The sequence below is a fragment of the Phascolarctos cinereus genome, unplaced genomic scaffold (genome assembly GCF_003287225.1).
Source record: "Phascolarctos cinereus isolate Bilbo 61053 unplaced genomic scaffold, phaCin_HiC Scaffold_2;HRSCAF=192, whole genome shotgun sequence".
NCBI lineage: Eukaryota > Metazoa > Chordata > Mammalia > Diprotodontia > Phascolarctidae > Phascolarctos > Phascolarctos cinereus.
Window position 1 is genome coordinate 119,632,313 of NW_027555625.1, and position 15,121 is coordinate 119,647,433.

General features: G+C 39.4%; 1 protein-coding gene across 3 annotated transcripts in view; it reads right to left on the minus strand.

Moving 5' to 3' along the window:
* The window catches only part of ROCK2 (Rho associated coiled-coil containing protein kinase 2), a 172,190-nt gene extending 157,911 nt beyond the window's left edge, over positions 1-14,279 (minus strand). The window contains exon 1 of one of the 3 annotated variants that reach the window (XM_020985396.2): positions 14,050-14,279. In XM_020985396.2, coding sequence (XP_020841055.1) covers positions 14,050-14,187 — 138 coding nt within the window. In that variant the 5' untranslated portion in view covers positions 14,188-14,279. Of the gene's footprint in view, positions 1-7,020; positions 7,041-14,049 lie in introns of those variants that run through there. The other 2 variants (XM_078149552.1, XM_078149553.1) reach the window with 2 other exon arrangements.
* Between the last annotated feature and the right edge of the window lie 842 nt (positions 14,280-15,121).

Genomic DNA, 15,121 nt, shown 5'->3' on the forward strand with positions numbered 1-15,121 from the left:
ATACCAATGATACTTTATTAAAGTCCTCACAAGCAAAATTTTTATGTAAACAATTTCAAAAACTGTTTCCCAATGCATATGCAGGGCAGAAAATTAGAAGATAAAAAGGATAAAAATAAATATATAAGCTAAAGTTATTTTATATATGTTTATATGTATATAAAATGCACGCACACACATATAAAGATATATTAAATTAAAAAAGGAAAATTCTGCATAGAGCAAACAAACCAAACATTTAAATGATGGTTGAGGTTTAAAGCAATGCAACATCATTAGTCAGCTGAGAAATAACTACAATTCATAAAATCTACTACAACACTATCGAGATATTTTTGTGGTTCAGTTGTTTCAGTCATGTTCCATTCTTTATAACTCCATTTGGGTTTTGGGGGGGGGTTTTGGCAAAGATACTGCAGTGGTTTGCCAATTCCTTCTACAGCTCATTTTACAAATGAGGAAACTGAAGTAAACAGGGTTTAAATGACTTGCCCAGAGTCACACCGCTAGTAAGAGTCTAAGGCCAGATTTGAAGTTAGCAAGATGAAGTCTTCCTGACTCCAGGCCATGCACTCTATTCGCTGCACCACCAAGATGCCCACTATCTGGGATAGCATAGCACAATTTTATGCAAGCAAAACACTGTCACCAAGAACAACAGATAATTCAGTATTGGGCCCTCCAGATGGAGGTACTAAGGTAGACTAGGTTTCAAATGGAATGTATGCAGTAGTGGAAGGTTTTGATTGGAACTTATTTTTACTACCATTCATCATTAACATTTATTCTATTTGTCCTGAGGCACTCATGAAACAATCGGACTGATGCAACATTCTTCAAAAGACGCAGCAAGAAAAAAACCTATAGAGTTGAAAAACTGAGAATTCCCTTGGTAAAATGACAAAGGTTGTCTAACACTAGATAAAAGTCCCCTCCAAAGTATCAATGGTGAAGTCTTTCCTGAGAAGTCTTTGGTACATCCTTTTAACTTTCTCACCCAAATTTATCCCAGTCCAAATTCACCCTACCCTAACTCAACATTCTCCCAACTCAAATTCATCCCTTACCTAGCCTCACATCTTCAAACAACAGATTTTTAACTCTATCCACAGCCTGACATCCACATCCCACCTACTAAACTCATTGTATCCAAATTCACACTCCCAGCCTCCTATTCCCTATTATAGTTAGAAAGGCCTTCCTAGTCTCTGTTCCTCCTTCAAGGCCAAGCTTAAGTACTGGTGCCTCCAAGTCTTTCCTTCACAAATCACTCTGACCAGAAAGGATCCTTCCCTATTCCTTACACACCCTAACCCTCATGACACTGTTATTACTTCTCTAATGTACTTTTTCAGGCAGCTAGCTTGCAGAGCAGATATAGTGAAGGGCCTGGCATCAGAAAGACTCATCTTTCTGAGTTCAAATCTGGCCTCAGAAACTTCCTATCTGTGTGACCCTGAGCAAGTCACTTAACCTTTATTTGCCTCAATTCCCTGTCAGTAAAATGTAAATAATAATAGCACCTACTCCCAGGGTTGTCGTGAGGCTCAAAGGAGATGGTAACTGTAAAGTGCTTGGCACATAGAAAGCTACATAAATGTTAGCTATCATTATTATTAGTGTTAAGTGAGGCTTGTATTTATACATATAGGTGAAGATTCCAAAGATCACCTGGCAAGATTAGGCACCATATTCTCAGAACCTTTCTCAAGCTGAACTGCCAAGTATTCAAACTCTATTGCAGAGAGAACAACTCCAATGCACTGGCCACATGGTTTGAATGTCAATATGCTCACATAGCGTTCAAAAGAAGTATACAAGGCCACTCTCCAAGTCTCTCTGAAGAGCTCTGGTATCGATTGTGAGACATGGAAGACACTGGCATAGGACCATCTGGCATGGACTGCATGTACAAAGAAGATTCTGTGCTCTACGAGCAAAGCAGAACAAAAGTAGTTTAAAAGAAATGCAATAAATAAATTTAAAAAAAGAAATATTAGATGTGCAAATTTAGAGATGTTTCCATACTGAATGTTCATTCAAACTATTTGGGCCCAAATTGTGGTATAGCCATAGTCAGATATACTGTACGTTGATCCCAACATTGTGATGTCATTTTGGTCCTCTTAGAGCATGGGAAGAACAAACAACAATAAACAACACGTGTGTACATCTCTTTTATACACATTGTGTATTTTAATAATACAAACTGCGTAAGGTCAGGGACTATTTTCATTTTTTGCCTCTGCATCCCTACCGTCTAGCACAGTGAGTTCAATAATGCTTGCTGAATTAAACTGAATATTTACCATCAGAAGTGCCCAAATGAAATAAAGGTGAAGTGACCTGTCTATGACGAATGGGCTTATCAGTAAGGATTCAAAACTCAGGTCTTTTGACTTCAGGTCAATTTTGGCTCCAAGTCAACTATGTGTCTTGTGTCTAAGCCTTTGGCTATCTGTCTCCCATACCTGGAATAAGGGCGACTAGGTGTCTCAGTGGATAAATTGTCAGCCTGCAATTAGGAAGACCTGAGTAGAATTCAATCTCGTACTTATAATGACCCTGGGCAAGTAAGTCACTTAACCCTGTTTGCCTCAGTTTCCTCATCTGTCAAATGAGCTAGAGAAAGAAATAGCAAACAACTCCAATATCTTTACCAAGAAAATTCCTAATGGGGTCATGAAGAGTCTGACACAACTAAAACGACTGAATAACAAAAATAAATGCTTGCTGATTGACTGATGTTGTGTTGCCATTTAAAACCATTTGCCCTGATCCTGTCCTCAATGAAAACCAGGAACAGCCTGCCACTATGTTCTGTAAGACAAGACATACATACAGACATACACACATACACACAGTGCACCCATTCTTTATTAACATTTTTCAGTCTTGCCTCCTCCAAACCAAATAATCCCAGGTTCTTTACCTTCTCACTACAGCAATCCTCAAAGTCCTCTAAATGACCAAATGGTTTGTGGGCATTTAGAAAAAGTCAAAGGATCAGAGATATAGAACTGAAAAGGACTTAAGAGGACTTCTAGTCTAACACCTTCACTTTACAGTTGTAGAAACCACAGCCCACAAAGACTGTGACTTGTCCAAAGACACAATGATAGTGGAAGGATTTAACTCTAGGTCTTTTGACCTAGACAGAGCCAGTGCTCTTTCTACTGGACCACTCTAGGCTCTCAAAATAACATTAATATAGCACTTTAAATTCAGTATGAATAAGTCATACTCAACTAGTTCAATTTCCTTTTCTGACAATATTCCTAGACTGACAGAAAAAAGGGAATGCTAAATACATAGTTCATCTCGTTTGTAATTAAGCTTATAACAAAATCCTTTATGATATTCTTATGGACAAGATAATGACATGACAGCTGGAAGAAAGATTGTTAGATGCATCTGCAGCTGCTTGAACATTATCCACAAGGTTTTTCACTCATGGTTTGAAATTATGTTGAAAGGAATGCCACAATGTTCTGCCTCTGTACCTAAAGCATTTTTATCAGTTATTTAAATGAAAATATATCTATCAAATTTGCAGGTGACAGAAAGGTATGAGAGAATAAAGACTCAAAATTATTTTATCCAGTTGGGATGAAATGTTATTATGTAAAGCTCTGCATTTAGGTTCAAAGAATCAAAGAAACCTAAGATAAGAAAGAGCTGGCCTGGAATAGCCAAGACCTGTTTTTCGTATTTAAAAAAAAAAATTACTTGACAATAAGCTTAATGTGAGAATATAGTAGTGCAATATAGTAGCTAAGAAAGGGACATCCTATGTGATCTGTAGTTAACAGATCTAAATCATGGAAAATAGGACTTCTACTCTGAGATAATTAGACTAAGTTGAAGTATTATATTCAGCTAGGTGGCATAGTGGGTAAGAATACTGGCCCTAGAGTCAGATAGGCCTGAGTTCAAATTGTAACCCAGACACATATTTAGTTGTGTGATTCTGGGAAAGTCACTTCACTTCCGTAATAAGCCTATTTCTTCATCTGCAAAATGGAACTAGTAACAGCCCCTGCCCCACAGGATTATTGTGAAGATCAAATGAGTGGACACATGCATTGAGCTTTGTAAACCTTAAAGCACTATATAAACACTAGTAGTTATCATCATCAGTAGCTTCACAAAAATACTAAAGTACAGTGCATCTAAGGATGATCACAAATGGCAAAAGGTTTGGAAACTATGTCAGACAATGCTGTTTTGTTTTTTAAAGTATGTTTTGCTAAGAAAAGAAAAACTAAGGGGAAACAGCTATATCTAAATGGTTGAAAAGCTATTACATAGAAGGAACAAGCCTACTGAATATTGCTCCAGAAGAAAAAAACAGACACAATCAGTTGAAGTGAGAGATGTAAGGAAGTCATTTAACCTATCTAGGCCTGAGCCTAGATAGAAAGAACTAGACTAGATAAAAACTTTAAGGTCTATTTTAGCCCTAAAGAAACTATGAGGATGTAGATTTCAACTCAATCCAAGAACTGATTAAGGTACCTCCAGAGCAACATTCCCATTAACTTACACACATGACCGGGGATACTGGACAAAAATACCTATGCATAAAATCTTTATTTGTCTACACACCACTGAAGACAAATAAGGGCACCTAGGCAAAAATGTGAAATAAGTTAAATTTTTCTTTGGAATGACTTGTCTAGAAATGACTGCGTTTATTTCCTCTCAATTTTAAAAAATGACCTAAGCATTCAAAAGGATATTTGTGTTCCCAGGTGTGTATGTGTGTTGTAGTAAATGTAAAATCCCAAAAGAGAAACAATTCTAACAGTGGAGAAAGTATGTATGTGTGTTTAAACTGAGTGCATGCACAAGTACTTAAACACACAACAGCTAAGAAAGAAGAATACAAACCCTCTCTTTTCTCAAGTCTACTTCATTCAAGAGACCTCAGAAGTGGTGAGAACATTTACCAGATAGCTAGGACAACTGACTGGGAAAGCTGGTAAAGAAGAGGCACATTTCACACCCTAATCCACACTCACTATCCTGGTATGCCATGTAGAATATGAATTTGAGCTTTAGATCACATCCATGGGCTTAGGAAAACCTAGATAAAAATTATTTTTCTCTATCACCTTCTGATACTTGGCAGCTCCAACTTCAAGCAAGGGGTCAGTGACAAACACATATGGATAGCACAACTGACATGTCAAAAAAAAGAGGTGGTGGGAAAAATCTAAGATTCGTATCCCCCATCTGAGTCACTTAGTATTTGTGTGACCTTTACAAATCACTTAAACTCTCTGGACCCCAGTTTTCTCATCTCTAAAATAAGGAAGTTGGTCTACATGACCTAAAGTCCCTTGCACAATCTATGATTCTATAAAGGTTGGGGTAGGGGCAGGCAAAAGATGAAACAGTACCTAAAAAGGGAAAAAAAATAAAACAGCTTACCTCTACTACTGGCCTTACAACTACTTTCAAATTCTTTCAGGCATCTGCTCACATCCCTTCCCAACACATCTAAAACTGACTACTATCAATTTATACTATATTTCAGCATAACTATATTTCAGAATCAGGGTTACTAGAAAACTATCTTGTAACTGCTGTGGATAGAGAAGCATGTATCCTAGGATTTTCCCATCTACAGCCTCACGATCCCAAAATTTCTGATACCTCCAGTTATTTGACAAGTAGGAGACAGTACCCATTGTCTTGTACACCACACCATACTTGTCTACGCTAATATCAAGCTTTTTAAACTAATGTGAATAATAACCTATGGAAAAGATTTGGTCTTTCTCAATGAATAGTAGAAAGCAAGGAACAAATGAACATGTTTTTCCAGGAATTCCCAGATCTGAAGGCATTAAAGAAGTTACATCTGAGAAAGTACTTATGGTCAACCAAGAAAACAACACACACTATCTTCTGTAAACCCAGATTTTATTTTCGCCAAATGGGCACTAGAGAACTGATAGCAATTACTATGCATGAACTGTTACCTGTGTACCATAATACCATGTTGCTGCAGAAATGTGGAAAGAGAAACATGGTTGGAAAGCCAGACCCATTATCTCTTTTAATGAATGTGAAAAAAATTAGGATTAAACTAAAACGGTACATCAAGAAAAACATTCAACACTGATCCAATTCCCATACATGAGTATGAATGACACCTAAAATTCATTACAACTCTTAATTCTACGATTCTACTCTTCACATGTCCCTGTCCAATGTTCACATAAAAAAAGATCTATTTCCAATTCCTTGAGGATTTTAAGAATTAAAGGATTTCTAATGCAGTTAGGATTTTTTAATAGCTTTTGGAAGGTAGAAGGGAAAATCTTGCATTTGTTTTGAACTGAAAATGCCTACTTCAGTGAACTAAACTTCAATAAAGCAGTGAAATGAACCCCCAAGACTGAAAGAGATGAGATAAATTAGGAAACAAGAACTGCAGCACAGTTATCCTAACTTGGATAACTACCAAATTCTTACACCATTATATGAGCAAAGGTTGCAAACTGGCTAATAAATGTATTTTTAGCAAGAAACAAGATAGTAGAAAGAGAACTGAATTTGGAGTCTTGGATTTGGAGAAGACCTGTCTCTGCCACTTTCTTCCTGAGTGAGCCAGAGCAAGTCATTTAACCTTTCTGGGCCTCAAATTCCTCACCTTTAAAATAAGTGTATTGAACTAGCTTATCTTTAGCATCCCATCCATATGGTAAAGCAATAAAATAATACACACAACCATCTGCAAATACAGATTTTATGTCCTCCCTGTGGGCATAAGAACTGACAGTATTTATTTTGCCTGAACTTCTTACAACATTAGTTCAGAGAAGGTTTGTCACCTCATTCTTATCTCAAACACTACCTCCCCTCTAACCCTGCTAGAGATAACTCAGGAGCTGACCATAAGCCTTGGGAATAACAATGCCCCTCTCCCAGCACAGACCACTGGCCTTGCTTCTAGCCTAAGCCTCAAAGCTATCATTCAAGGGTACAGACTGCAGAGACCCAACTTACCACCAAGTGCAAAGCAACTGCCACTGACAGGCAGGTAAACTCAACGAGCCCTGAGAGTGGCAGCATTCCGCTTTCAGACCAGCCTTCACAGCCAATATCCATAGAAGTAACTCTCATAAAGATTGGCCTGACAACTGCTTCTGAGGGTGCTGTTGCCACAGCTGCTAAAAATCAAGAAAACAAAACCCTCATCACCAAAGTTTTTGATACTGTCAAATGGTTCAACATCAAAAACTGATATGATTTCACCAGTAGAAATTGCAAAGAAGAGGGATTACCATCTCATCTGCTTTGCTGCTGTATATTAAAAGACTATGGAAATGTTCTTCTGACTTGGCAGCAGAAACCTTCTGAAGGCGTTGTCTCTCCCATTAAATGAGATCTTTGAAAGTAGAAAACTGTGTTACTTTTCTATTTGCATCTGAACAGTGCTTTGAACATAGTAAGTGCTTAATGTTTTTCCATTCATACATATAAATTTTCCCTTTCATAATTTAATAAATATGAAATAACAGCTCTAAGCACTAAGAAATATAGAAATTCACAACATAGTTGGTGAACATCCAAATCATCCTCACACTATTGTTAAACTATTATTTAAGAGCTAAAAGGTAGCAAAGAACCTTCCCAAACCCAAACTTGGCTCCTACATCTAAGAATGGGTACTATGATGGTCCTGGGGCTCTTTTACTCAGTATATGAAGTCAACTTACTAACAAAATCCAACTATATATCATATACTACCCCATGACCCTTTAAAAACATACGCCCTCACAATTGTTAGTGATCTCTACTACTACATTTTTCAGTATACCATACTTGCACATACATGCCATCCTCTCCCAAAAGAATCAAGCTCCTTGAGGACTAAGACTATTAATTTTGTCTTTGTATCTCTAGCACCAAGCACATTGCCTTGTACAAAGTACGTGATTAATAAATTTTTAATTAAATTTGAGTCCCAGAATCCTACTTATCCTTTCCTTATCCTTTGGAATCTGCTCTCTGAAAATTTAAAGTGCATGTCAGAATATATCTAGCTTTGCTCTTCTTTATAATAAACTTTAAAATGGCTTTTTTCTCCTCTTTTATCTTATTATGTTATTATTGTCAACACAAGAACATATAAATGAAATTGCATTAAATATACACTTATTTTTTACCTTTCAAATTTTTTGAGGCAAGGCATTATAGAATTTTAAAGCAAAAAAAAAGTAGAGATCAACTAGTTCCAAATTCCTCATTTATGATTCAATTTAGACCTACAGAGATTAGATAAATTGTCCATACAGCAAATAAATGGCAAAGTTAAAACTAAAACTCAAGTCCTATGACTTCTGGTATTCTTTCCACTGAAGTATGCCTAAAAGATAATCAATAAGATAATTTCATAAACTAAATAATGAGAACATATATCTGGACAATATATTAATTAGATAAATCAGTGGCAGCCAGCTCACAAAGTCTTAAGTAGTATGGTAAGTGATCAATTCACATATTTATAAATCATAATAGCTAAAATTTATATAGCACTTTATACTTTTTTAAGTGTTTTGCATAGATTATCTCATTTTAGGTTCAAAATAGCACTGAAGAGGGCAGCTAAGTGGCGCAGTGGATAGGGCATGGGTCCTGGAGTCAGAAAGACCAGAGTTTAAATGGGGCCTCAGCACATAACACTTACTAGCTGTGTGACCCTGGGCAAGTCACTTAACCCTATTGCCTAGCCAAAAGAAACCAACCAAACACAATAGCACTGAAGGTAAGTAGTATAAGTATTATTACCTTCATTTTACATATACAATAAGTGAAATGTAACAAATAAGGTGTTTTATGCTTTAAATTTCAATATTTAAAATCTTTTCTTACCTACTATCTCTACTACAGGCTTGGAAAATAGTTATATTTTAACCAGGAATTCCATGGGTTACTATTAATTAAACTTTAGATAAAATCAATGCTTCCATGAGAGGCAATATAATATAGTACAACGAACACTAGAATTAGGGGGACAAAAAAAATTCTAGATGAACAACAACTGTTGTACTTACTACGTGTGATCTTGTACAAATCCTTTAAGGGTATGTGTAAGCCTGAAATCAGTCAGTCAACTAGCATTTATTAAGCACCTATTCTATGTTCCAGGAATTCTGTGTGTTAAATGAGTGAAGGAGACGACAGAAGGCATCTAAGTGATATGAGATGAGGAATCAGGGGAGAAAGATAGATCTCTGTGAACAGCCTCAATTTTTTTTAGTGAAACATGAGGCAAAGCTGTCAGCTGAGAGGGTAGGGAAGGGGGGAGCTATAGAGGAAATCAATAAACATTTATTAAACATCTACTATATTCTGCACAGTTCTATGCCTCAATTGCCACAGGTGTAAAATAAAGACAGCAATTCTGACTAATATTGATAGACTTAACCCTTCTCAGCAATACAAGGATCTAAGACATCTCCAAAGGCCTCAAGATGAAAAATGCTATCCACAAAAAAGAAAGGACTATGGAGTCTGAATGCAGATGGAAGCATACTATTTGCTATTTTTTTTCCTTCTGTTGTGTTTTGTTTCCTCTTTCTGGTGGTTGCTCCTATTGGCTCTAATTCTTACTTACAACATCACTGATGTGAAAATGTTTGATTGTGCACTACTTAGAGAGGGAGGTAGGGAGGGAGAGGGAGAAAAATTTGAAGCTCAGAAGCTTATGGAAGTGATTGTTGACAATTCAAAATAAATTAATTTAAAAAAAGAATTAAAGATAGCAGTTCTATCTTTTTGTTCAGAAAGCACTTCAAAAACAGCATCATGTTATATAAACATGAATTTGATGATGAAGATGAAGAAAGGATATGGTGGTCCACATGTTCCTTTGAATTTTTTAACTGTTTCAACTTTAAGGAGCACAAGATTTTATAAAGAGCACAAATCCTCCGCTATAACACAAAAATATAATGACTTTTGCTAAAGTATTTAGAAAAACAGTATAAAAATCCTAACAAAACTACTCAAAGAAACATGTCTTTCTCCAAAACTTGACTATAACAAATACTACGAAAATAAGACAAATGTTTTTCAGACATACAACTCCATCAAAAATCTTTATGCCACATCCTTACAACAGTCTGAATTATTTTGAAACCTTTTCATCATTTCCAAGCAACACCATATTGTTTTAATAACAATTGCTAACATTTATAGAGTACTTTATGGTTGCAAAGTACTTTAGAAATCATTTGTTCCTTAAAGAACCCTGTGAAGTAGGTGCTATTATTATCTTCATTTTACAGATTAGGAAACTGAGGTTCAATAATTAAGTGACTTGCCCAGGGTCACATGGCTAGGAAGAGTCTAAGGCAGGATTCAAATTCAAATAACATGTTTCAGAATCTAAGGTCTGGCATAAAGCAACCAATCTCTCCAAGGGAAAAAAATAACAAAATAATTTGGTCTCTACAATGGTTTGTATTGTTCTTCAGATTACAGTCTACTATTAGGTGATTTTTAGCTGTCTTGATATAAATTCTGATAAGATTAATATTACTTATTCAAAATTATTTAACAAAAAGAATTCCTGATAAAACTATATTCTTCTTAGGAGAAAGGAAAAAATTTTCCTTGATTTTTTTAAAGCCAAGCTAGTGGCCAGGCTACTAGAAGTCTATACATGAAAATATACTTAGCAGGAAAAAAACACTGTGGATCTGTTCTGTACTTGCAATTAATCCTTATTTTTACAGTCTTATGTTGTAAAGAGTTTTCCAAACTAACTTGGCTGTGGAACCCTTTGGGGTTTGAAATATATTAAAAGAATCTATAAACACTGCAGAGATAGTGGGAAGTAGGGAGTAGCATGGAAGGGAGGAAATGGAAATTTTGAAGCAAAATAGGAAATTAAGCCGATTTTCATGCCGAACCTCCCAAAACGCCACAAGTATTTTTTACACATAGACAATTTCATGTTAACTATTTTGGACGGAAAATATCAGCAGGGTTATTGGGTTCTCTCAAATTTCCTCTGTAGAATTTATTACTTTCATATTTTATATTATATTCACTAGAAAACTACTTCTAGTTTTTTCTATGCTAAAAACTAAACATTCATCATCTTTTTGTGACAAACTTAAAGAAAAAACATAAAAAGAAAGCTGATTTTACATGTGCAAATGTTATCTGGACTATTTCATATCTGAACATTTCAAATCTTTAAATAGCTACCAGTATCTAGGAAAATATGCCTCAAATATAGACTTATAACAAGTATTCCTTTTCATCATTTAATTTTCTGTATTTGATACAGGTCATTGAACTAAAACCAAGTATTCTATATTGCTAAAGGTGGCTTAAAATTTTAAAATAAGGACTCGAATTCTAGTTCTAAGGAGAAAAAGCTCTCCTGGAGAACTTTGATAGCCTTGGACAGGATTATACAGATTTAATTTTATTCAACTAAAATCATCAAAGCATGAAATAACATCCATTGCAGTTTTTCATCATTGATACAAACACTGAATGTCAAATTAATAAATAGTAACAACATCTAATATGTAAACATCATGTTGCAGTGCAAAAGACAATGGACTTGGGAGTCATTAGACCTGGAAATTGAATCCCTCAGTCCCCCATTTATTAGCTATATGACCTTGGACAAAGTACTTTATCTCTCTGTAAAATGGGGGTAATATTCTCCCTAGCCTACAGGATTGTTGTCAGGATCAAAGGAGAATGTATTCTGTAAAGTACTTTGTAAACTTTAAAGCACTATATACACATATCAATGATTATTACTATAGTAAACTCAAATATTACTTGAATAAATTAACAATTGAAATAGGAGTACTGTAAGTACCCACGATGTTTCATAAATGATATATATCTAGAAACAGAAGGTACTGCAAAGGTCACCTAGTCCAATTCCTTTATTTTACAGATGAGACACTGAAACCTAACATTTCCCCAAGGAAATACACGTAAGCAGGAGTTAGAGAAGAAATCTGAACACACGTTCTCTGTCTCCAGAGCTGATGATACCAGCAGGCCCTGTGTTCACAAAAAATACGAATTTTTAAGTGATTTAAATTTTTTAGCACAGCATTATCTTGTTAGTGTAAATTCGCCTAAGTCCAACCTTAAAATAGCCCAATAATAATGATCATCATCTCTAAAGACACAAGAAATGAAGCAAAGTGTGAAAAGATTTTGGCCAGGGGTTAAGTATTAACCTGATTAAAGTTTCAGATTTGCTGTACTATTTTTAACTGATCTTTCTGGCCTTAGGTCAAAGTTTTCCCAGCAAAATACCAAAGTGAAAATGCTGGGAGTACAGCCCAGAGACAATTCTTTCTCCTCTAGCCTAGGAAAACTCATGCCCTCTATGTAATCTATCCTATTCCAAGCCAGCACTTCCTCCGGCCCGTCCAGATCACGTGGTCTAGCAGCCCAAGCAAAAATTTGAAAACATGAAAAGAAAACTTCAAACACTACTGATACAATGCAGCAGATCGCTACACCCAACACACTGCATAGAAAGACACAAGCTGCTCAGTCAATCCAAGCTCTTTGGAGAAATAGGACTGAATCATTCTGCAAATGACTCCAGCAGCCTCAAAGAATAACTGCCTGTAATAAGAAGTCAATCAAAGGAAAGAGGAAGAGAAACAATTTTCCTCAGGATGTAGTCACCAGGCTTCTGAATTGAGATTAGTATCTCCAATACTTTCAGAGACCTTGGTGGGGAAAAAAAAGGCAAAAATCATGCTCTCTAATTCTAGTCAAGAGAGATAAAATCTTATATCCAAAAGGATTTTTTCTCATTCTTTTCCTCTCCAGGGTATAGAGTCCACACTCACATAAGCACCTCAAACCCATAACAAATTGTCACAATCTTTAACCTTAACAAAAATAAGAAAGAAATATGCAATCAATTCTATATTACTCATTCCAAAAGCAAGCTCCCTCTTTACTGGATGATTCAAGAGCCAAACATTAGCCTTTACTTGATTATTAATATGGAATTGGGTCTGGCGTATTTGGAAAGTGATGGGGGAAGGCAGGAAGATTACGTTCATTCTACAGTTTAAATTGATTCACAATGTCTGGTGCAACAATACTGAGGGTATTTTGAAGTTGGGAAAATTGAGAACAAGTTATGATAAGATTACATAGGATGTTCAGAGATGCATAAAACCATTCAAGACTTTTACCTTCCTGTGATCCCACATAAAGTTGGTTGGGGGAAAGGGGAAGTAAACAGAACTAAAGGAAGGGGGGGGCGGGACCGGGGGAGAGAGCCGTTCTCAGTCAAGTAACCTATACATTCCCAGTTGGAACTAGGGAAGGGCTTTAGGAGTCGTCTTCTTAACCTGGAGACGCGAGTCCCCCACGCCAGCCCCTACCTGTAAACAGTTCCGTGTGTCCCCTATTCCTCAGCTGGTGTGAGGCTCTGGCCTTTGACGGGGAGGAAGGGTCCCCTGATATTTCCAGGCACATCCTCATTCCCAAAGAGATGCGGCTAAAATGAGGGTCCCCCCCCCCCAGCCTAACCCTGAGAACAAATGGCATGGAGGTGACGGGTAGGAGGGAGACAGAGCAAGAAGAGTGCCTAAACAGGTCCCCATTTTCAGATAGGGAAGGAGGTGATGGAATACGGAGTGGGGGGGGTGGGGATTCCAAATGAGGGTTCCAATTTTCAGCTTGGAGTGGGGGCAAGGGATAAAGGTGGAGTAAAACTAAGGTCCCTAATCTGATTCCAGGCAGCAGAAGGTGGAGGAAGCGGGGAGCTAAAATGAGGGTCCCATTTTCACACGAGGAAGGGGGCAGGGAAGAGACGGGTCCTACGCGGCGGGGAGGGGGAGGAATGGCAGCAGATAGGGTGGGGCGAGGAGACTGACACCGAAGGGCACAGGAAGGGTCGGGGTGGCGGGGGAGCTCGTCCGTCTGGGGACAGGCACAGACAGCCCGGGAAGATGCCAGGCCCGCGGCCGGGCCGAGACAAAGCTGCCGCAGCCCCCTCCCCAACCGCTGCCCGCTCACCAGGAGGCTCTCCACGTAGATGGGGGAGCGGGGGTCCCAGAGCAGGGCCTCCAGCAGCCGCTGGCGGTTCGCGAAGGCCCAGTCCCAGGGCACTACCTCCGCGCTGCCAGACATTTTCTCGGCCGGCGGCTGGCTCATCCTGCTCCCGCCTCCAGGGCTCGGGGCTCGCGGCCGCCCCCCCTCGCCGGGGCCTAGCGCCTCCCAGACGCTGCAAGCGACGGGCTCGGCCTGGGCCGGCCGGGCTCGCGCTCGGGGCCGCTCCCTGCCTCACGGGCCGTCTGCTGGACTCCCGCCCGGCCGCGCCAACATCCACGGGACAAGACCCAGGCTCGTCCGGCCCGGGGCGCCGCTCCCGGGGGGCGGAGGGAAGTGGAGCTGCCGGCGCTGCCGCTGCCGTCCCGGTCCTCCCCGGGCGGAACGGGACGGGGCTGGCCGGGAGGCCGCCTCTGCCGCCGCCGCTCGGAGCGCCGCTCGCACCGCGGTCGGGGCAGCTACAGCCGCCGCTGCCGCTGCTGCCGCTGCTGCTGCCGCTGCCGCTGCCGCCGCCACCGCGCCGGCCCCATAGTGGCCCTGCCGCCGCTCAGCGCCCCACACCTCCTCGGGCTCCTCTTCACACTCGCCCTCCCCCCCGGGCTGGGCTCCCACCGGGCTCCCACCCCGTTACCCACAAGCCCCCTCTGCCGAGCCTCCCGCCCCGCCCGCTCCCTCCCTCCCGGGCTGGGCTCCCACCTCCCACCTCCCACTCCTCCCCGCCTCCACTCCTCCTTTCTCCTGGTCTCGCCTCCTTTCCCTTTTCTTCCTCTTCTAGGTCCTCCTCATTGCTTTTCCTCCTCACTCTCCTGTTTTCTCTCCTTCCCTTCCCTTTCTCGTCCACTCCTCGTTGTGCTTCCTCTCCCTCCTTTTTTCTCTCCTTTTTGCTCTTCCCTCTCTCCCTCTTTTCTTTTTTGCTCTTCCCTCTTTCCTTTCTCCTTTTTTGCTCTTCCCTCCCTTTTCCTGTCCTCTCTTCTTTTTATTCTCCCTTCTCTCCCTTTCTCCTTTTCTCATATTCTCTCTCCCTTCTGTGTGTCTCCTT